The following is a 24184-nucleotide window of genomic DNA, read 5'->3' as shown; positions in this document are numbered from 1 at the left end:
CCCCTCATAGCTGACCCCCTCATAGCTAACCCCCTCATAGCTAACCCCCTCATAGCTGACCTCATAGCTGACCTCATAGCTGACCTCCTCATAGCTGACCTCATAGCTAACCTCCTCATAGCTAACCCCCTCATAGCTGACCTCCTCATAGCTAACCCCCTCATAGCTGACCTCATAGCTAACCTCCTCATAGCTGACCTCATATCTGACCTCATAGCTAACCTCCTCATAGCTGACCTCCTCATAGCTGACCTCCTCATAGCTCACCTCATAGCTAACCTCCTCATAGCTACCCTCCTCATAGCTGACCCCCTCATAGCTGACCTCCTCATAGCTAACCTCCTCATAGCTAACCTCCTCATAGCTGACCTCATAGCTAACCTCCTCATAGCTAACCTCCTAATAGCTGACCTCATAGCTAACCCCCTCATAGCTAACCTCCTCATAGCTGACCTCATAGCTAACCTCCTCATAGCTGACCTCCTCATAGCTGACCTCATAGCTGACCCCCTCATAGCTGATCTCCTCATAGCTAACCTCCTCATATTTAACCTCCTCATAGCTGACCTCATAGCTGACCTCCTCATAGCTGACCTCATAGCTGACCTCATAGCTAACCTCCTCATAGCTAACCTCCTCATAGCTGACCTCATAGCTAACCTCCTCATAGCTGACCTCCTCATAGCTGACCTCATAGCTGACCTCCTCATAGCTGACCTCATAGCTAACCTCCTCATAGCTGACCTCATAGCTAACCCCCTCATAGCTAACCTCCTCATAGCTGACCTCCTCATAGCTAACCTCCTCATAGCTGACCTCATAGCTAACCTCCTCATAGCTGACCTCCTCATAGCTGACCCCCTCATAGCTGACCCCCTCATAGCTGACCTCATAGCTAACCTCCTCATAGCTAACCCCCTCATAGCTAACCCCCTCATAGCTAACCTCCTCATAGCTAACCTCATAGCTGACCTCATAGCTAACCTCCTCATAGCTGACCCCCTCATAGCTGACCTCCTCATAGCTAACCCCCTCATAGCTGACCTCATAGCTAACCCCCTCATAGCTGACCTCATAGCTGACCTCATAGCTAACCTCCTCATAGCTGACCTCATAGCTGACCTCCTCATAGCTAACCTCCTCATAGCTGACCTCATAGCTAACCTCCTCATAGCTGACCCCCTCATAGCTGACCCCCTCATAGCTAACCCCCTCATAGCTAACCCCCTCATAGCTGACCCCCTCATAGCTGACCCCCTCATAGCTGACCTCCTCATAGCTGACCCCCTCATAGCTGACCTCCTCATAGCTAACCCCCTCATAGCTAACCTCCTCATAGCTGACCTCATAGCTGACCCCCTCATAGCTGACCTCATAGCTGACCTCATAGCTGACCTCATAGCTAACCCCCTCATAGCTGACCTCCTCATAGCTAACCCCCTCATAGCTAACCTCCTCATAGCTGACCTCATAGCTGACCCCCTCATAGCTGACCTCATAGCTGACCTCATAGCTGACCTCATAGCTGACCTCCTCATAGCTAACCTCCTCATAGCTGACCTCCTCATAGCTAACCTCCTCTTAGCTGACCTCCTCATAGCTGACCCCCTCATAGCTGACCTCCTCATAGCTGACCTCATAGCTAACCCCCTCATAGCTAACCTCCTCATAGCTAACCCCCTCATAGCTAACCCCCTCATAGCTGACCCCCTCATAGCTAACCCCCTCATAGCTGACCTCATAGCTAACCTCCTCATAGCTAACCCCCTCATAGCTAACCTCCTCATAGCTAACCCCCTCATAGCTGACCTCCTCATAGCTGACCTCCTCATAGCTAACCTCCTCATAGCTAACCCCCTCATAGCTAACCCCCTCATAGCTAACCCCCTCATAGCTAACCCCCTCATAGCTGACCCCCTCATAGCTGACCTCATAGCTAACCCCCTCATAGCTAACCCCCTCATAGCTAACCCCCTCATAGCTGACCTCCTCATAGCTAACCCCCTCATAGCTAACCCCCTCATAGCTAACCCCCTCATAGCTAACCCCCTCATAGCTGACCCCCTCATAGCTAACCTCGTCATAGCTAACCTCCTCATAGCTAACCACCTCATAGCTAACCCCCTCATAGCTAACCCCCTCATAGCTAACCCCCTCATAGCTAACCCCCTCATAGCTAACCCCCTCATAGCTAACCCCCTCATAGCTAACCACCTCATAGCTGACCCCCTCATAGCTGACCCCCTCATGGCTAACCTCCTCATAGCTGACCTCCTCATAGCTAACCACCTCATAGCTAACCCCCTCATAGCTAACCCCATCATAGCTAACCCCCTCATAGCTAACCCCCTCATAGCTAACCCCCTCATAGCTAACCCCCTCACAGCTAACCCCCTCATAGCTAACCCCCTCATAGCTGACCTCATAGCTAACCTCATAGCTAACCCCCTCATAGCTGACCCCCTCATAGCTAACCCCCTCATAGCTAACCCCCTCATAGCTAACCCCCTCATAGCTAACCCCCTCATAGCTAACCCCCTCATAGCTGACCCCCTCATAGCTGACCTCCTCATAGCTAACCCCCTCATAGCTAACCCCCTCATAGCTGACCTCCTCATAGCTGACCCCCTCATAGCTAACCCCCTCATAGCTAACCCCCTCATAGCTGACCTCCTCATAGCTGACCCCCTCATAGCTGACCTCCTCATAGCTGACCTCCTCATAGCTAACCCCCTCATAGCTAACCCCCTCATAGCTAACCCCCTCATAGCTGACCTCCTCATAGCTGACCCCCTCATAGCTGACCTCCTCATAGCTGACCCCCTCATAGCTAACCCCCTCATAGCTGACCCCCTCATAGCTTACCTCCTCATAGCTAACCCTCTCATAGCTAACCCCCTCATAGCTGACCTCCTCATAGCTGACCTCCTCATAGCTGACCTCCTCATAGCTAACCCCCTCATAGCTAACCCCCTCATAGCTGACCTCATAGCTGACCTCATAGCTAACCCCCTCATAGCTGACCCCCTCATAGCTAACCCCCTCATAGCTAACCCCCTCATAGCTAACCTCATAGCTGACCTCATAGCTGACCTCCTCATAGCTAACCCCCTCATAGCTAACCCCCTCATAGCTAACCCCCTCATAGCTGACCTCCTCATAGCTAACCTCGTAGCTGACCTCATAGCTGACCCCCTCATAGCTAACCCCCTCATAGCTAACCCCCTCATAGCTAACCCCCTCATAGCTGACCCCCTCATAGCTAACCCCCTCATAGCTAACCCCCTCATAGCTAACCCCCTCATAGCTGACCTCCTCATAGCTAACCCCCTCATGGCTAACCTCCTCATAGCTAACCCCCTCATGGCTAACCTCCTCATAGCTAACCCCCTCATGGCTAACCTCCTCATAGCTAACCCCCTCATGGCTAACCCCCTCATAGCTAACCCCCTCATAGCTAACCCCCTCATAGCTAACCCCCTCATAGCTAACCTCATAGCTGACCTCATAGCTAACCCCCTCATGGCTAACCCCCTCATAGCTGACCCCCTCATAGCTAACCTCCTCATAGCTGACCCCCTCATAGCTAACCCCCTCATAGCTGACCCCCTCATAGCTAACCCCCTCATAGCTGACCTCATAGCTAACCTCCTCATAGCTGACCTCATAGCTGACCTCCTCATAGCTAACCCCCTCATAGCTGACCCCCTCATAGCTAACCTCCTCATAGCTGACCCCCTCATAGCTAACCCCCTCATAGCTGACCCCCTCATAGCTGACCCCCTCATAGCTAACCTCCTCATAGCTGACCCCCTCATAGCTAACCCCCTCATAGCTGACCCCCTCATAGCTAACCCCCTCATAGCTGACCTCATAGCTAACCTCCTCATAGCTGACCTCCTCATAGCTAACCTCCTCATAGCTGACCTCCTCATAGCTAACCTCCTCATAGCTGTACTCCTCATAGCTGACCTCCTCATAGCTAACCTCCTCATAGCTGACCTCATAGCTAACCTCCTCATAGCTAACCCCCTCATAGCTAACCTCCTCATAGCTAACCTCCTCATAGCTAACCCCCTCATGGCTAACCTCCTCATAGCTAACCTCCTCATAGCTAACCCCCTCATAGCTGACCTCCTCATAGCTGACCTCCTCATAGCTGACCTCCTCATAGCTAACCCCCTCATAGCTAACCCCCTCATAGCTGACCTCCTCATAGCTGACCTCCTCATAGCTGACCTCATAGCTAACCCCCTCATAGCTAACCCCCTCATAGCTAACCTCCTCATAGCTAACCCCCTCATAGCTAACCTCCTCATAGCTGACCTCCTCATAGCTGACCTCATAGCTAACCTCCTCATAGCTGACCCCCTCATAGCTAACCCTCTCATAGCTGACCCCCTCATAGCTAACCCCCTCATAGCTGACCTCATAGCTAACCTCATAGCTAACCCCCTCATAGCTAACCTCCTCATGGCTGACCTCATAGCTAACCCCCTCATAGCTGACCTCCTCATAGCTGACCTCATAGCTGACCTCATAGCTGACCCCCTCATAGCTGACCTCATAGCTGACCTCATAGCTGACCCCCTCATAGCTGACCTCCTCATAGCTGACCCCCTCATAGCTAACCTCCTCATAGCTGACCTCATAGCTAACCCCCTCATAGCTGACCCCCTCATAGCTAACCCCCTCATAGCTAACCTCCTCATAGCTGACCTCATAGCTGACCTCATAGCTGACCCCCTCATAGCTGACCTCCTGATAGCTGACCCCCTCATAGCTAACCTCCTCATAGCTGACCTCATAGCTAACCCCCTCATAGCTGACCCCCTCATAGCTGACCTCCTCATAGCTAACCTCCTCATAGCTGACCTCATAGCTAACCCCCTCATAGCTGACCCCCTCATAGCTAACCCCCTCATAGCTGACCTCCTCATAGCTAACCTCCTCATAGCTGACTTCATAGCTGACCTCATAGCTGACCCCCTCATAGCTGACCTCCTCATAGCTGACCCCCTCATAGCTAACCTCCTCATAGCTGACCTCCTCATAGCTGACCCCCTCATAGCTAACCTCCTCATAGCTAACCCCCTCATAGCTGACCTCCTCATAGCTGACCTCATAGCTGACCCCCTCATAGCTGTCTCCTCATAGCTAACCTCCTCATAGCTGACCTCATAGCTGACCCCCTCATAGCTGACCTCCTCATAGCTAACCTCCTCATAGCTAACCCCCTCATAGCTGACCCCCTCATAGCTAACCTCCTCATAACTGACCTCATAGCTGACCCCCTCATAGCTGACCTCCTCATAGCTAACCTCCTCATAGCTAACCCCCTCATAGCTGACCCCCTCATAGCTGACCTCCTCATAGCTAACCCCCTCATAGCTGACCCCCTCATAGCTAACCCCCTCATAGCTGACCTCATAGCTGACCTCATAGCTAACCCCCTCATAGCTGACCCCCTCATAGCTAACCCCCTCATAGCTAACCCCCTCATAGCTAACCCCCTCATAGCTAACCCCCTCATAGCTAACCCCCTCATAGCTAACCCCCTCATAGCTGACCCCCTCATAGCTGACCTCCTCATAGCTAACCCCCTCATAGCTAACCCCCTCATAGCTAACCCCCTCATGGCTAACCTCCTCATAGCTAACCCCCTCATGGCTAACCTCCTCATAGCTAACCCCCTCATAGCTAACCTCCTCATAGCTAACCCCCTCATGGCTAACCCCCTCATGACTACCCTCCTCATAGCTAACCCCCTCATAGCTGACCTCCTCATAGCTAACCCCCTCATAGCTAACCCCCTCATAGCTAACCACCTCATAGCTAACCCCCTCATGGCTAACCTCCTCATAGCTAACCCCCTCATGGCTAACCTCCTCATAGCTAACCCCCTCATAGCTAACCTCCTCATAGCTAACCCCCTCATGGCTAACCCCCTCATGACTACCCTCCTCATAGCTAACCCCCTCATGGCTAACCTCCTCATAGCTAACCTCCTCATGGCTGACCCCCTCATAGCTAACCTCCTCATAGCTAACCTCCTCATAGCTAACCCCCTCATAGCTAACCCCCTCATAGCTAACCCCCCATAGCTAACCTCATAGCTAACCCCCTCATGGCTAACCTCATAGCTAACCCCCTCATAGCTAACCCCCTCTTAGCTAACCATCTCATAGCTAACCTCCTCATGGCTAACCCCCTCTTAGCTAACCATCTCATAGCTAACCTCCTCATGGCTAACCCCCTCTTAGCTAACCCCCTCATGGCTAACCTCTTCATAGCTAACCCCCTAATGAGAGCAGAGTAGACCAGACAGGAGAGAGCAGAGTAGACCAGACAGGAGAGAGCAGAATAGACAAGACAGGAGAGAGCAGAGTAGACCAGAGGACACCTGCACACACACCAACAGATTGTTTATGAACACAGCATTACACACACACACACACACACCAACAGATTGTTTATGAACACAGCATTACACACACACACACACACACCAACAGATTGTTTATGAACACAGATGGGAAGCATATGATGGAGTAAGTGTTTCAAATTCTCTCTCTCCTCCCCATATTCCTCTTTCTCTCTCTCTCTCTCTCTCACTCACTCACTCACTCACTCCTTCTCTCTCTCTCTCTCTCTCTCTCTCTCTCTCTCTCTCTCTCTCTCTCTCTCTCTCTCTCTCTCTCTCTCTGTCTCTGTCTCTCTCTCTCTCTCTGTCTCTCTCTCTCGATCTCTCTCTCTCTCGATCTCTTTCTCGATCTCTCTCTCTCTCTCGATCTCTCTCTCTCTCGATCTCTTTCTCGATCTCTCTCTCCCCCGATCTCTCTCCCCCGATCTCTCTCTCTCGATCTCTCTCTCTCTTTCTCTCTCTCTGTCTCTCTTTCTCGATCTCTCTCTCTCTCTCTCTCTCTCTCTCTTCCTGTTGAATATATTCTCTTCTATTTTTAAGGAACAGTCCAACACAATATACTGCTCAGAAATTCTTCTGGAAGCATCCAGATATAAAGCGTTACCACGGAGGGAGCAGGGCAGCCAGTTGTTTGGTATTCTTAGGCATTCTAGTTTCTTCTGCCAAGACATCTGTCCACTGACACACCCTATAATTATAAGCAAAAAGGAAACAGCATCTGTTGATTATTTTTCATCCTCATTGCATGCATGTGCACATAAAATCTGGCCTGTTTAGACCGTTATGTTGTAAATCTGGCCTGTTTAGACCGTTATGTTGTAAATCTGGCCTGTTTAGACCGTTATGTTGTAAATCTGGCCTGTTTAGACCGTTATGTTGTAAATCTGGCCTGTTTAGACTGTTACGATGTAAATCTGGCCTGTTTAGACCGTTACGATGTAAATCTGGCCTGTTTAGACCGTTATGTTGTAAATCTGGCCTGTTTAGACCGTTATGTTGTAAATCTGGCCTGTTTAGACCGTTATGTTGTAAATCTGGCCTGTTTAGACCGTTATGTTGTAAATCTGGCCTGTTTAGACCGTTATGTTGTAAATCTGGCCTGTTTAGACCGTTACGATGTAAATCTGGCCTGTTAAGACCGTTACGATGTAAATCTGGCCTGTTTAGACCGTTACGATGTAAATCTGGCCTGTTTAGACCGTTATGTTGTAAATCTGGCCTGTTTAGACCGTTATGTTGTAAATCTGGCCTGTTTAGACCGTTACGATGTAAATCTGGCCTGTTTAGACCGTTACGATGTAAATCTGGCCTGTTAAGACCGTTACGATGTAAATCTGGCCTGTTTAGACCGTTATGTTGTAAATCTGGCCTGTTTAGACCGTTACGATGTAAATCTGGCCTGTTTAGACCGTTATGTTGTAAATCTGGCCTGTTTAGACTGTTACGATGTAAATCTGGCCTGTTAAGACCGTTATGTTGTAAATCTGGCCTGTTTAGACCGTTACGATGTAAATCTGGCCTGTTTAGACCGTTATGTTGTAAATCTGGCCTGTTTAGACCGTTATGTTGTAAATCTGGCCTGTTAAGACTGTTACGATGTAAATCTGGCCTGTTAAGACCGTTACGATGTAAATCTGGCCTGTTTAGACCGTTATGTTGTAAATCTGGCCTGTTAAGACTGTTACGATGTAAATCTGGCCTGTTAAGACTGTTACGATGTAAATCTGGCCTGTTAAGACTGTTACGATGTAAATCTGGCCTGTTTAGACCGTTATGTTGTAAATCTGGCCTGTTAAGACTGTTACGATGTAAATCTGGCCTGTTAAGACCGTTATGATAAGCAAGACGGTGAACATTAACACAGAAATTGTGTTTATCCAGGTGGGGGGGGGGGGGCAGAAGTAAGAAAATGTTAGGCCAATGCACGGAAATGTATGGAGAGAAAACACATGCAAATGTAAGTAGGAAGATACTAAAGGAAACCTGCACAGATCTTGTGGTAGCAACTCTTGGAGGAACAATGGAACATTGAAGATACTAAAAGCAGTGTGTCTGGGTATGTAGCCTTCCTCAGGGTGTCTGGTTATGTAGCCTTCCTCAGGGTGTCTGGTTATGTAGCCTTCCTCAGGGTGTCTGGTTATGTAGCCTTCCTCAGGGTGTCTGGTTATGTAGCCTTCCTCAGGGTGTCTGGTTATGTAGCCTTCCTCAGGGTGTCTGGTTATGTAGCCTTCCTCAGGGTGTCTGGTTATGTAGCCTTCCTCAGGGTGTCTGGTTATGTAGCCTTCCTCAGGGTGTCTGGTTATGTAGCCTTCCTCAGGGTGTCTGGATATGTAGCCTTCCTCAGGGTGTCTGGATATGTAGCCTTCCTCAGGGTGTCTGGGTATGTAGCCTTCCTCAGGGTGTCTGGGTATGTAGCCTTCCTCAGGGTGTCTGGATATGTAGCCTTCCTCAGGGTGTCTGGGTATGTAGCCTTCCTCAGGGTGTCTGGGTATGTAGCCTTCCTCAGGGTGTCTGGGTATGTAGCCTTCCTCAGGGTGTCTGGGTATGTAGCCTTCCTCAGGGTGTCTGGATATGTAGCCTTCCTCAGGGTGTCTGGGTATGTAGCCTTCCTCAGGGTGTCTGGGTATGTAGCCTTCCTCAGGGTGTCTGGGTATGTAGCCTTCCTCAGGGTGTCTGGGTATGTAGCCTTCCTCAGGGTGTCTGGGTATGTAGCCTTCCTCAGGGTGTCTGGGTATGTAGCCTTCCTCAGGGTGTCTGGGTATGTAGCCTTCCTCAGGGTGTCTGGGTATGTAGCCTTTCTCAGGGTGTCTGGTTATGTAGCCTTCCTCAGGGTGTCTGGTTATGTAGCCTTCCTCAGGGTGTCTGGGTATGTAGCCTTCCTCAGGGTGTCTGGGTATGTAGCCTTCCTCAGGGTGTCTGGTTATGTAGCCTTCCTCAGGGTGTCTGGTTATGTAGCCTTCCTCAGGGTGTCTGGGTATGTAGCCTTCCTCAGGGTGTCTGTGAGAGGGGAAAGATGGGTAGAGTGAAGAGTCGAATTAGAATACTAGACATGAACCTTCTTATGCCGGGATAAAGTTCAGCCATGTTGGTCAGGGAGGTGATCAGCCATGTTGGTCAGGGAGTTGATCAGCCATATTGGTCAGGGAGTTGATCAGCCATGTTGGTCAGGGAGTTGATCAGCCATGTTGGTCAGGGAGTTGATCAGCCATGTTGGTCAGGGAGTTGATCAGCCATGTTGGTCAGGGAGTTGATCAGCCATGTTGGTCAGGGAGTTGATCAGCCATGTTGGTCAGGGAGTTGATCAGCCATGTTGGTCAGGGAGTTGATCAGCCATGTTGGTCAGGGAGGTGATCAGCCATGTTGGCCAGGGAGGTGATCAACTATGTTGGTCAGGGAGTTGATCAGCCATGTTGGTCAGGGAGGTGATCAGCCATGTTGGTCAGGGAGTTGATCAGCCATGTTGGTCATGGAGGTGATCAGCCATGTTGGTCAGGGAGTTGATCAGCCATGTTGGTCAGGTAGGTGATCAGCCATGTTGGTCAGGGAGGTGATCAGCCATGTTGGTCAGGGAGTTGGTCAGGGAGTTGGTCAGGGAGTTGATCAGCCATGTTGGTCAGGGAGTTGATCAGCCATGTTGGTCAGGGAGTTGGTCAGCCATGTTGGTCAGGGAGGTGATCAGCCATGTTGGTCAGGGAGGTGATCAGCCATGTTGGTCAGGGAGTTGATCAGCCATGTTGGTCATGGAGGTGATCAGCCATGTTGGTCAGGGAGTTGATCAGCCATGTTGGTCAGGGAGGTGATCAGCCATGTTGGTCAGGGAGGTGATCAGCCATGTTGGTCAGGGAGGTGATCAGCCATGTTGGTCAGGGAGTTGGTCAGGGAGTTGATCAGCCATGTTGGTCAGGGAGTTGATCAGCCATGTTTGTCATGGAGTTGATCAGCCATGTTGGTCAGGGAGTTGATCAGCCATGTTGGTCAGGGAGTTGATCAGCCATGTTGGTCAGGGAGTTGGTCAGCCATGTTGGTCAGGGAGGTGATCAGCCATGTTGGTCAGGGAGTTGATCAGCCATGTTGGTCAGGGAGTTGATCAGCCATGTTGGCCATGGAGTTGATCAGCCATGTTGGTCAGGGAGTTGATCAGCCATGTTGGTCAGGGAGGTGATCAGTCATGTTGGTCGGGGAGTTGATCAGCCATGTTGGTCAGGGAGTTGATCAGCCATGTTGGTCAGGGAGTTGATCAGCCATGTTGGTCGGGGAGTTGATCAGCCATGTTGGTCAGGGAGTTGATCAGCCATGTTGGTCAGGGAGTTGGTCAGGGAGTTGATCAGCCATGTTGGTCAGGGAGTTGGTCAGCCATGTTGGTCAGGGAGTTGGTCAGCCATGGTTTGCCAGCGCTGTGATAAAATATTGTGTAAAATAATGAACTTGAAGAATGTATATGCACTGAATGTTGGTTAGCTAGTTAGCCAGACAGATTCAGAGGAATGATTCCAATAATTGGACAGGTTGTAAATATAGGACATGGACAGGTTGTAAATATAGGACTTGGACAGGTTGTAAATATAGGACTTGGACAGGTTGTAAATATAGGACTTGGACAGGTTGTAAATATAGGACTTGGACAGGTTGTAAATATAGGACTTGGACAGGTTGTAAATATAGGACTTGGACAGGTTGTAAATATAGGACTTGGACAGGTTGTAAATATAGGACTTGGACAGGTTGTAAATATAGGACTTGGACAGGTTGTAAATATAGGACTTGGACAGGTTGTAAATATAGGACTTGGACAGGTTGTAAATATAGGACTTGGACAGGTTGTAAATATAGGACTTGGACAGGTTGTAAATATAGGACTTGGACAGGTTGTAAATATAGGACTTGGACAGGTTGTAAATATAGGACTTGGACAGGTTGTAAATATAGGACTTGGACAGGTTGTAAATATAGGACTTGGACAGGTTGTAAATATAGGACTTGGACAGGTTGTAAATATAGGACTTGGACAGGTTGTAAATATAGGACTTGGACAGGTTGTAAATATAGGACTTGGACAGGTTGTAAATATAGGACTTGGACAGGTTGTAAATATAGGACTTGGACAGGTTGTAAATATAGGACTTGGACAGGTTGTAAATATAGGACTTGGACAGGTTGTAAATATAGGACTTGGACAGGTTGTAAATATAGGACTTGGACAGGTTGTAAATATAGGACTTGGACAGGTTGTAAATATAGGACTTGGACAGGTTGTAAATATAGGACTTGGACAGGTTGTAAATATAGGACTTGGACAGGTTGTAAATATAGGACTTGGACAGGTTGTAAATATAGGACTTGGACAGGTTGTAAATATAGGACTTGGACAGGTTGTACATATAGGACTTGGACAGGTTGTAAATATAGGACTTGGACAGGTTGTACATATAGGACTTGGACAGGTTGTAAATATAGGACTTGGACAGGTTGTAAATATAGGACTTGGACAGGTTGTAAATATAGGACTTGGACAGGTTGTAAATATAGGACTTGGACAGGTTGTAAATATAGGACTTGGACAGGTTGTAAATATAGGACTTGGACAGGTTGTAAATATAGGACTTCCTCAGGGTGTCTGGTTATGTAAAAATGAAAAGAAACCGCAACTTAAAATCTTAACCGTCATTTGGATTGAAGGGCTCCAGGGCCAAGAACAAGTCTGTTCACACCCTTGCACTGTCTACTTTGGGCATGGAATGGAAATTGGGGTTTATTTGAAAGATATATTAGCGGCTACCTGCTATAGGAATCTACAGTAATAACACCTGCTATAGGAATCTACAGTAATAACACCTGCTATAGGAATCTACAGTAATAACACCTGCTATAGGAATCTACAGTAATAACACCTGCTATAGGAATCTACAGTAATAACACCTGCTATAGGAATCTACAGTAATAACACCTGCTATAGGAATCTACAGTAATAACACCTGCTATAGGAATCTACAGTAATAACACCTGCTCAGACAGACAGACGGCTATTTTTCCTGACATTTTCTCCCTCACTGCTCTCTTCTTTGTTTGGAGCAGTGTGAGGAGGTACAGTGTGAGGAGCAGTGTGAGGAGCAGTGTGAGGAGGAGCAGTGTGAGGAGGAGCAGTGTGAGGAGGAGCAGTGTGAGGAGGAGCAGTGTGAGGAGGAGCAGTGTGAGGAGGAGCAGTGTGAGGAGGCACAGTGTGAGGAGGAGCAGTGTGAGGAGGAGCAGTGCGAGGAGGAGTGTGAGGAGGAGGAGTGTGAGGAGGAGCAGTGTGAGGAGGAGGAGCAGTGTGAGGAGGAGCAGTGTGAGGAGGTACAGTGTGAGGAGCAGTGTGAGGAGGAGTGTGAGGAGGAGGAGTGTGAGGAGGAGTGTGAGGAAGAGGAGCAGTGTGAGGAGGAGCAGTGTGAGGAGTTGGGAGAATTTTTGTGGAGCAGTGTAACTATTTTGAGTTGCAGACGGAGCTTTGTGGACGGAGTTTTGCTGCGTTGTTGAGGGCAAAATCTAAATGTCAGTTTTGCGTTCCAGCTGCGGTGGAGTACTACCCAGCCCCGACCGAGCGGAGCGGAGCAGGTGCCTACTAAAAACAATAGCGCAACCAGCAATCACCCTCATGCCCAGACCCAGCCAGCCCAGCTCAGAACAGCACTGCCAAGCCCAGTACAGATCACAACAGCCTACCTCAACCCAGCCAGCCCAGCTCAGAACAGAACAGCACTGCCAAGCCCAGTACAGATCACAACAGCCTACCCCAACCCAGCCAGCCAGCCCAGCTCAGAACAGCACTGCCAAGCCCAGTACAGATCACAACAGCCTACCTCAACCCAGCCAGCCAGCCCAGCTCAGAACAGCACTGCCAAGCCCAGTACAGATCACAACAGCCTACCCCAACCCAGCTAGCACAGGGCCAGCCCAAGCGAAACTAAACCGAGCCAATCCTAACACAGCCTAGCCCTGCCTCAGCATAGCCCAGTCCAGCCCTGCCCAGCTCTGCCTATAGCACATCCTAGCCCCAGCCTAACCAGCCTAGTCCCAGCCTAGCCATCCTAGTCCCAGCCTAACCAGCCTAGTCCCAGCCTAGCCATCCTAGTCCCAGCCTAACCAGCCTAGTCCCAGCCTAGCCATCCTAGTCCCAGCCTAACCAGCCTAGTCCCAGCCTAACCAGCCTAGTCCCAGCCTAGCCATCCTAGTCCCAGCCTAGCCATCCTAGTCCCAGCCTAGCCATCCTAGTCCCAGCCTAACCAGCCTGGTCCCAGCCTAACCAGCCTATTCCCAGCCTAGCCATCCTAGTCCCAGCCTAACCAGCCTAGACCCAGCCTACTTCCAGCCTAGCCATCCTAGTCCCAGCCTAGCCTAGCCTAGTCCCAGCCTAGCACAGCCTAGCATAACCTAGCACAGCCTAGCCCCAGCCTAGCCCCAGCCTAGCACAGCCTAGCCCCAGCCTAGCCCCAGCCAGCACAGCTTCAGCCTAGCATGGCCTAACTCAGCCTAACAGCCAAATCCAGCCAGCCATGGCTGCCCATGTGGACACGTTCTCTCTGCTACGTGGGAACCTTCCAGAACATTAAACACACAGCAGCTAGTTGTTTGTTGTTCTCTCTGTCATACCATGACCATGGTGTTTGTTTATGTTTGGGAGTCATTTCGTTGACATGATACAATCTTTGTTTTGTCTGAATGTTTTTGATGTGTTTACAAAGTATTTATCACTCTGGAATTATTCATTTTAGTGCACAAAATTACAAAAACCGTGTTATTTTGTGAAAATAATAAAACAACATTTTTTTAAATCATTTATTTCCCTGAGCCTCTTTTTGCCATTAAAATGCTCAGTCTGATCGTGTGGGCGTGTTGATACAAATGTAAATATATTTACATAAACAGCCCTGATTGGCCGATAGGACCGTATAGACTCTAGAGCCTACCCCACTTACCCCTTCAAAGTAGAGGGATACATATGCAAATATATATGACTGGCCATTGGTCAGAATAATCCGATCAGATTGTGATGTCATGCTGTGGGCCAAAAACTCCCTTCCACCTGAACAGGCTGAAATTCCAGGCATTTTTTTTTCTTATCAAAAAGCTTTCTGGAAATGTCTTTTCTTTTTTACTAGAAAAATCTAGTTTTAGACCGGACTGACCCTTTAAGAACAGTCCAGATGAAATGATGAGAGATATTATATAGGTTACATTTATTTAAAAATTAAATAATGCATTTTATCTTTCTTGGCCTTTACATTTCTCATTAAATCTGTATGATGCGGTCATTTTTATTTGTCCTTATTTGTTCTTTTGAACTCGGCTGTGCTACTGATTAAGACGCTGGCGTAATTGTCATTTACGGTAAAAGTGTAAAGTGGCAGTAATGGGAGGTTGAGTATCCACTCCCACTGAAACCGTCTGACAGACTAGGCCTTTATTAAAGGACCACAGCTGCTCCCACGTATCTACACCGCTGCGTTTAATCTCAGTGGAGGGGCCACGTTCTGGCTGGACCGTTCAGGCACGCCCAGAAAAGTACAAAACAATTATGTCTTCAAAGTGGTATGTTCTGAAAACTATAGCCATGTCCAATAACATCCTCTAGCTAGGATACAGGTTGTTTCTGAAGAGCTGGCTTTTGGAGCTTGTAGGATTTTAAACACACACACTTTACTTTCTCAATTACTTTCAGTTCATTTAGTTAATTGAATAATCTTATTATCTATAATCTGCCTGCCCGTCTCCTCTTCAGAATGCTGCCTGCCCGTCTCCTCTTCAGAATGCTGCCTGCCCGTCTCCACTTCAGAATGCTGCCTGCCCGTCTCTACTTCAGAATGCTGCCTGCCCGTCTCCTCTTCAGAATGCTGTCTGCCCGTCTCCTCTTCAGAATGCTGCCTGCCCGTCTCTACTTCAGAATGCTGTCTGCCCGTCTCCTCTTCAAAATGCTGCCTGCCCGTCTCCTCTTCAGTATGCTGCCTGCCCGTCTCCTCTTCAGAATGCTGTCTGCCCGTCTCTACTTCAGAATGCTGCCTGCCCGTCTCCTCTTCAGAATGCTGCCTGCCCGTCTCTACTTCAGAATGCTGTCTGCCCGTCTCTACTTCAGAATGCTGCCTGCCCGTCTCCTCTTCAGAATGCTGCCTGCCCGTCTCTACTTCAGAATGCTGTCTGCCCGTCTCCTCTTCAAAATGCTGCCTGCCCGTCTCCTCTTCAGAATGCTGCCTGCCCGTCTCCTCTTCAGAATGCTGTCTGCCCGTCTCTACTTCATAATGCTGCCTGCCCGTCTCCTCTTCAGAATGCTGCCTGCCCGTCTCTACTTCAGAATGCTGTCTGCCCGTCTCTACTTCAGAATGCTGCCTGCCCGTCTCCTCTTCAGAATGCTGCCTGCCCGTCTCCTCTTCAGAATGCTGCCTGCCCGTCTCCTCTTCAGAATGCTGTCTGCCCGTCTCTACTTCAGAATGCTGCCTGCCCGTCTCCTCTTCAGAATGCTATCTGCCCGTCTCCACTTCAGAATGCTGCCTGCCCGTCTCCTCTTCAGAATGCTGCCTGCCCGTCTCCACTTCAGAATGCTGCCTGCCCGTCTCCACTTCAGAATGCTGCCTGCCCGTCTCCTCTTCAGAATGCTGCCTGCCCGTCTCCTCTTCAGAATGCTGCCTGCCCGTCTCCTCTTCAGAATGCTGCCTGCCCGTCTCCTCTTCAGAATGCTGCCTGCCCGTCTCCTCTTCAGAATGCTGCCTGCCCGTCTCTACTTCAGAATGCTGCCTGCCCGTCTCCTCTTCAGAATGCTGCCTGCCCGTCTCTACTTCAGAATGCTGCCTGCCCGTCTCCTCTTCAGAATGCTGCCTGCCCGTCTCCTCTTCAGAATGCTGCCTGCCCGTCTCCTCTTCAGAATGCTGCCTGCCCGTCTCCTCTTCAGAATGCTGCCTGCCCGTCTCCTCTTCAGAATGCTGCCTGCCCGTCTCTACTTCAGAATGCCGCCTGCCCGAGACCTCTTCAGAATGCCGTCTGCCCGTCTCCTCTTCAGAATGCTGCCTGGCCGTCTCCTCTTCAGAATGCTGCCTGCCCGTCTCCTCTTCAGAATGCTGCCTCTCCGTCTCCACTTCAGAATGCTGCCTGCCCGTCGCCTCTTCAGAATGCTGCCTGCCCGTCGCCTCTTCAGAATGCTGCCTGCCCGTCCCTCTCAGAATGCTGCCTGCCCGTCTCCTCTTCAGAATGCTGCCTGCCCGTCTCCTCTTCAGAATGCTGCCTGCCCGTCTCCTCTTCAGAATGCTGCCTGCCCGTCTCCACTTCAGAATGCTGCCTGCCCGTCTCCACTTCAGAATGCTGCCTGCCCGTCTCCTCTTCAGAATGCTGCCTGCCCGTCTCCTCTTCAGAATGCTGCCTGCCCGTCTCCACTTCAGAATGCTGCCTGCCCGTCTCCTCTTCAGAATGCTGCCTGCCCGTCTCCTCTTCAGAATGCTGCCCGTCTCCTCTTCAGAATGCTGCCTGCCCATCTCCTCTTCAGAATGCTGCCTGCCCGTCTCCTCTTCAGAATGCTGTCTGCCCGTCTCTACTTCAGAATGCTGCCTGCCCGTCTCCTCTTCAGAATGCTGCCTGCCCGTCTCCACTTCAGAATGCTGCCTGCCCGTCTCCACTTCAGAATGCTGCCTGCCCGTCTCCACTTCAGAATGCTGCCTGCCCGTCTCCTCTTCAGAATGCTGCCTGCCCGTCTCCACTTCAGAATGCTGCCTGCCCGTCTCCTCTTCAGAATGCTGCCTGCCCGTCTCCTCTTCAGAATGCTGCCTGCCCGTCTCCTCTTCAGAATGCTGCCTGCCCGTCTCCTCTTCAGAATGCTGCCTGCCCGTCTCCTCTTCAGAATGCTGCCTGCCCGTCTCCTCTTCAGAATGCTGCCTGCCCGTCTCCTCTTCAGAATGCTGCCTGCCCGTCTCCTCTTCAGAATGCTGCCTGCCCGTCTCCTCTTCAGAATGCTGCCTGCCCGTCTCCTCTTCAGAATGCTGCCTGCCTGTCTCCTCTTCAGAATGCTGCCTGCCCGTCTCCTCTTCAGAATGCTGCCTGCCCGTCTCCTCTTCAGAATGCTGCCTGCCCGTCTCCACTTCAGAATGCTGTCTGCCCGTCTCCTCTTCAGAATGCTGCCTGCCCGTCTCCTCTTCAGAATGCTGCCTGCCCGTCTCCTCTTCAGAATGCTGCCTGCCCGTCTCCTCTTCAGAATGCTGCCTGGCCGTTTCCACAAAGAGAAACTCCAAGCATTCTCCCTTCCTCCTCCTCTTTCCCTCCCAGATGGCAGGCAGACTGTAGCTGTTCCTCAAATGGCACGCTATTCCCTACCTAGAGCACTACATTTGACCAGAGCTCAGTGGGGTCTCTGGTCAACAGTAGCTCACTATGAAGGGAACAGGATGCCATTTGGAACGGAACACTATCCTACTAGCTACATCAAAGTCCTCTATCATTTACTACTGGACTATATCCAGTCCACAGAGAGAGAGAGAGAATGGGGAGATTACAAATAATTGCATGGGCTTCATCTCAATCCACCACATCCTCCTTTTTCGGCCGTCCGCATCTGCAGTGAAAGGTGGCTGGGCCACAGCGGTGTTTGTCAGAGCAGGAGACAGCCCATCTGCAGTGGAAGGTGGCTGGGCCACAGCGGTGTTTGTCAGAGCAGGAGACAGCCCATCTGCAGTGGAAGGTGGCTGGGCCACAGCGGTGTTTGTCAGAGCAGGAGACATCCCATCTGCAGTGGAAGGTGGCTGGGCCACAGCAGTGTTTGTCAGAGCAGGAGACATCCCGAAAAATCGTTCCTCTTATAAAAATGTCTGTAGTGTCTGAACGGTTTGCCATGGAAAGGGGAGAGTCTCACAAACACACCGGTGTTGTCCGTTTTGCTCTATGACCCTCACAAGTGTCACTGGACTCGTCTGAAGTCCGTAACGCTGATGTGACAACTTCTGACTGTAGCGCCCAAATTGTTTGAGCTACAAACTAATTTGACCCCACTATGGAAAGAGAAGACTCTTACGAACACGATGTATGGGGGTAGTTTTGTGCTAATAAAAGTAAGGGGTAAAATATGTGTAAAAATATATACAGTATATATATATATTTCCTGAGTTTTCCTATATATGCAGAATATGTGGACACCCCTTTAAATAAGTGGATTCGGCTATTTCAGCCACACCCATTGCTGACAGGTGTATAAAATCCTTCACACAGCCATGCAGTCTCCATAGACAAACATTGGCAGTAGAATGGCCTTACTGAAGAGCTTAGTGACTTTCAACGTGGCACCGTCATAGGATGCCACCTTTCCAACAAGTCAGTTCGTCAAATGTCTGCCCTGCTAGAGCTTCCCCGGTCAACTGTAAGTGATGTTATTGTGAAGTGGCAACGTTTAGGAGCAACAACGGCTCAGCCGTGAAGTGGTAGGCCACACAAGCTCACAGAACAGGACCGCCGAGTGCTGAAGTGCGTAGCGCGTAAAAATTGTCTGTCATCAGTTGCAACACTCACTATCGAGTTTCAAACTTTCTCTGGAAGCAACGTCAGCACAAGAACTGTTCGTCGGGAGCTTCATGAAATGGGTTTCCATGGCCGAGCACCATGAGCTATACGAAGTGTCGGCTGGAGTGGTGTAAAGCTCGCCGCCATTGGACTCTGGAGCAATGGAAATACGTTGTCTAAAGTAATGAATCTCGCTTCACCATCTGGCAGTCCGAAGGACAAATCTGGGGTTGGCGGATGCCAAGAGAACGCTACCTGTCCCAATGTATAGTGCCAACTGTAAAGTTTGGTGGCGGAGAGGCTGTTTTTCATGGTCCGGGCCCCTTAGTTCCAGTGAAGGGAAATCTTAATGCTACAGCAGACAATGACATTCTGTGCTTCCAACTTTGTGGCAACAGTTTGGGGAAGTCCCTTTCCAGTTTCAGCATGACAATGCCCCCATGCACAAATCGAGGTCCATACAGAAATGGTTTATTGAGAGCAGTATGGAAGAACTAGACTGGCCTGCCCAGAGCCCTGACCTCAACCCCATCGAACACCTTAGGGATGAACTAGAACACCGAATGCGAGCCAGGCCTAATCGCCCAACATCAGTACCCGACCTCACTAATACTCTTGTGGCTGAATGGAAGCAAGTCCCCGCAGCAATGTTCCAACATCTAGTGGAAAGCCTTCCCAGAAGAGTGGAGGCTGTTATAGCAGCAATGTTCCAACATCTAGTGGAAAGCCTTCCCAGAAGAGTGGAGGCTGTTACAGCAGCAATGTTTCAACATCTAGTGGAAAGCCTTCCCAGAAGAGTGGAGGCTGTTATAGCAGCAATGTTCCAACATCTAGTGGAAAGCCTTCCCAGAAGAGTGGAGGCTGTTACAGCAGCAATGTTTCAACATCTAGTGGAAAGCCTTCCCAGAAGAGTGGAGGCTGTTATAGCAGCAATGTTCCAACATCTAGTGGAAAGCCTTCCCAGAAGAGTGGAGGCTGTTATAGCAGCAATGTTCCAACATCTAGTGGAAAGCCTTCCCAGAAGAGTGGAGGCTGTTACAGCAGCAATGTTTCAACATCTAGTGGAAAGCCTTCCCAGAAGAGTGGAGGCTGTTATAGCAGCAATGTTCCAACATCTAGTGGAAAGCCTTCCCAGAAGAGTGGAGGCTGTTACAGCAGCAATGTTTCAACATCTAGTGGAAAGCCTTCCCAGAAGAGTGGAGGCTGTTATAGCAGCAATGTTCCAACATCTAGTGGAAAGCCTTCCCAGAAGAGTGGAGGCTGTTATAGCAGCAGAGTTCCAACATCTAATGGAAAGCCTTCCTAGAAGAGTGGAGGCTGTTATAGCAGCAATGTTCCAACATCTAGTGGAAAGCCTTCCCAGAAGAGTGGAGGCTGTTATAGCAGCAGAGTTCCAACATCTAATGGAAAGCCTTCCCAGAAGAGTGGAGGCTGTTATAGCAGCAATGTTCCAACATCTAGTGGAAAGCCTTCCCAGAAGAGTGGAGGCTGTTATAGCAGCAATGTTCCAACATCTAGTGGAAAGCCTTCCCAGAAGAGTGGAGGCTGTTAAAGCAGCAATGTTCCAACATCTAGTGGAAAGCCTTCCCAGAAGAGTGGAGGTTGTTGTAGCAGCAAAGGGGGGACCAACTCTATATTAATGCCCAAGATTTTGGAATGAGATGCTCAATGAGCAGGTGTCCACAAACGTTTGGTCATGAAGTGTATCTCCTACATATAGGACAGACTCTTCAAAACCTGTTTACCATTTATGAATGTGTTATCCAATATGTTTCTATAAGCTATAGTAGTAAAGGCCAACTTCAATATTTAATCAAAAAATTCGAAATAAATTAAAATGGATACCTAAAGATTAAATTCTAAATCAAATAACTAAATGATCCATGGTATGACCATCTTAAAACAATTCCATATGTTAGCTTAGTACCCTGCCCACTGTACTTACAAAATGTACAAACAATTCCATATGTTAGCTTAGTACCCTGCGCACTGTACTTACAAAATGTACAAACAATTCCATATGTTAGCTTAGTACCCTGTACTTACAAAATGTACAAAACACTGCTTGTTCTTCCAACTATTGTATCAAAAGTGTTTTGAGTAACTTTAGAAAAATGTAAAGTTCTTATTCCGTCACAATTTACTTATTTGTGTGGCAAATTAATATAATAATATATACAGGTAGGCCTAATACTATACATCGATTAGAATAAGACTTATGTTATGAAGAGACCTGGGTACATACAGTTGAAGACATATCACTTCGATGATTCTATAGTTTCCCAAAATATACAGTTGAAGTCGAAGTTTACATACACTTATGTTGGAGTCATTAAAACTCGTTTTTCAACCACTCCACAAATTTCTTGTTAACAAACTATAGTTTTGGCAAGTCGGTTAGGACATCTGTTTGTGCATGACACACGTAATTTTTCCAACAATTGTTTACAGACAGATTATTTCACTTATAATTCACTGTATCACAATTCCAGTGGGTCAGAAGTTTGCATACACTAAGTTGACTGTGCCTTTAAACAGCTTGGAAAATTCCAGAAAATTATATCATGGCTTTAGAAGCTTCTGGTAGGCTAATTGACATCATTTGAGTCAATTGGAGGTGTACCTGTGGATGTATTTCAAGGCCTATCTTCAAACTCAATGCATCTTTGCTTGACATTATGGGCAAATAAAAAGAAATCAGCCAAGACCTCAGAAAAAGAATTGTAGACCTCCACAAGTCTTGTTCATCCTTGGGAGCAATTTCCAAACGCCTGAAGATACCACGTTCATCGGTACAAACAATAGTACGCAAGTATAAACACAATGGGACCACGCAGCCGGCATACCAATCAGGAAGGAGACGCGTTCTGTCTCCTAGAGATGAACGTACTTTGGTGCGAATGTGCAAATCAATCCCAGACCAACAGCAAAGGACCATGTGAAGATGCTGGAGGAAACAGGTACAAAAGTATCTACATCCACAGTAAAACGAGTCCTAAATCGACATAACCTGAAAGGCCGCTCAGCAAGGAAGAAGTCACTGCTCCAAAACCACCATAAAAAAGCCAGACAACGGTTTGCAACTGCACTTGGGGACAAAGATTGTACTTTTTGGAGAAATGTCCTCTGGTCTGATGAAACTAAAATAGAACTGTTTGTCCATAATGACCATCGTTATGTTTGGAGGAAAAAAGGGGAGGCTTGCAATCCGAAGAACACCATCCCAACCGTGAAGCACGGGGGTGGCAGCATCATGTTGTGGGGGTGCTTTGCTGCAGGAGGGACTGGTGTACTTCACAAAATAGATGGCATCGTGAGGTAGGAAAATTATGTGGATATATTGAAGCAACATCACAAGACATCAGTCAGGAAGTTAAAGCTTGGTCGCAAATGGGTCTTCCAAATGGACAATGACCCCAAGCATACTTCCAAAGTTGTGGCAAAATGGCTTTAAGACAACAAAGTCAAGATATTGGAGTGGCCATCACAAAGCCCTGACCTCAATCCTATAGAATATGGGCAGAACTGAAAAAGCGTGTGAGAGCAAGGAGGCCTACAAACCTGACTCAGTTACACCAGCTCTGTCAGGAGGAATGGGCCAAAATTCACCCAACATGCACGGCACTGACACAAATGACTGATCATTGGCTGAGAGAAATTGATAATAAAAACGATGGTGGGAGCTGTTAGACCAGTGCGGCTTTTGATATTATTGATCATAGTCTGCTGCTGGAAAAACTTACATGTTATGGTATGTGTTATGGCTTTACACCCCCTGCTATAATGTGGATAAAGAGTTACCTGTCTAACAGAACACAGAGGGTGTTCTTTAATGGAAGCCTCTCCAACATAATCCAGTTGGAATCAGGAATTCCCCAGGGCAGCTGTCTAGGCCCCTTGCTTTTTTCAATCATTACTAACGACATGCTACTGACCTGCTACTTTGATGTAATGTCCTTAAAACAAGTCAAAATGAGGCTCAGTAGTGTGTGTGGCCTCCACGTGCCTGTATGACCTCCCTACAATGCCTAGGCATGCTCCTGATGAGGTGGCGGATGGTCTCCTGAGGGATCTCCTCCCAGACCTGGACTAAAGCATCCGCCAACTCCTGGACAGTCTGTGGTGCAACGTGGCGTTGGTGGATGGAGCGAGACATGATGTCCCAGATGTGCTCAATTGGATTCAGGTCTGGGGAACGGGCGGGCCAGTCCATAGCATCAATGCCTTCCTCTTGCAGGAACTGCTGACACACTCCAGCCACATGAGGTCTAGCATTGTCTTGCATTAGGAGGAACCCAGGGCCAACCGCACCAGCATATGGTCGCACAAGGGGTCTGAGGATCTCATCTCGGTACCTAATGGCAGTCAGGCTACCTCTGGCGAGCACATGGAGGGCTGTGCGGCCCCCCAAAGAAATGCCACCCCACACCATGACTGACCCACCGCCAAACCGGTCATGCTGGAGGATGTTGCAGGCAGCAGAACGTTCTCCACGGCGTCTCCATACTCTGTCACGTCTGTCACATGTGCTCAGTGTGAACCTGCTTTCTTTTCGTTTGAGCAGACACATGCACATTTGTGGCCTGCTGGAGGTCATTTTGCAGGGCTCTGGCAGTGCTCCTCCTGCTCCTCCTTGCACAAAGGCAAAGGTAGCGGTCCTGCTGCTTGGTTGTTGCCCTCCTACGGCCTCCTCCACGTCTCCTGATGTACTGGCCTGTCTCCTGGTAGCGCCTCCATGCTCTGGACACTACGCTGACAGACACAGCAAACCTTCTTGCCACAGCTCGCATTGATGTGCCATCCTGGATGAGCTGCACTACCTGAGCCACTTGTGTGGGTTGTAGACTCCGTCTCATGCTACCACTAGAGTGAAAGCACCGCCAGCATTCAAAAGTGACCAAAACATCAGCCAGGAAGCATAGGAACTGAGAAGTGGTCTGTGGTCACCACCTGCAGAACCACTCCTTTATTGGGGGTGTCTTGCTAATTGCCTATAATTTCCACCTGTTGTCTATTCCATTTGCACAACAGCATGTGAAATGTATTGTTAATCAGTGTTGCTTCCTAAGTGGACAGTTTGATTTCACAGAAGTGTGATTGACTTGGAGTTACATTGTGTTGTTTAAGTGTTCCCTTTAATTTTTTGAGCAGTGTATAAAGGGGAAGTTATCAGGGAGGTGATGAAGTCCAGGTGTGCCTAATGAGGTGCAGGTGTGCCTAATGAGGTGCAGGTGTGCCTAATGAGGTGCAGGTGTGCCTAAT

General features: G+C 49.1%; 1 protein-coding gene across 1 annotated transcript; it reads right to left on the bottom strand.

Annotated features, from left to right (window-relative positions):
- Window positions 1-15909: 15909 nt before the first annotated feature.
- On the bottom strand, window positions 15910-18207 carry LOC139545988 (trichohyalin-like). Its single transcript, XM_071354251.1, has 2 exons — window positions 17957-18207; window positions 15910-17635 (listed from the first exon to the last, which is right to left on the bottom strand). Exons 1-2 carry the CDS (start codon window positions 18205-18207, stop codon window positions 15910-15912), a joined length of 1977 nt encoding a protein of 658 aa, XP_071210352.1.
- Between the last annotated feature and the right edge of the window lie 5977 nt (window positions 18208-24184).

Source organism: Salvelinus alpinus, chromosome 19, assembly GCF_045679555.1.
Source record: "Salvelinus alpinus chromosome 19, SLU_Salpinus.1, whole genome shotgun sequence".
Lineage (NCBI taxonomy): Eukaryota > Metazoa > Chordata > Actinopteri > Salmoniformes > Salmonidae > Salvelinus > Salvelinus alpinus.
This window is presented reverse-complemented; position numbering and strand designations above follow the sequence as displayed.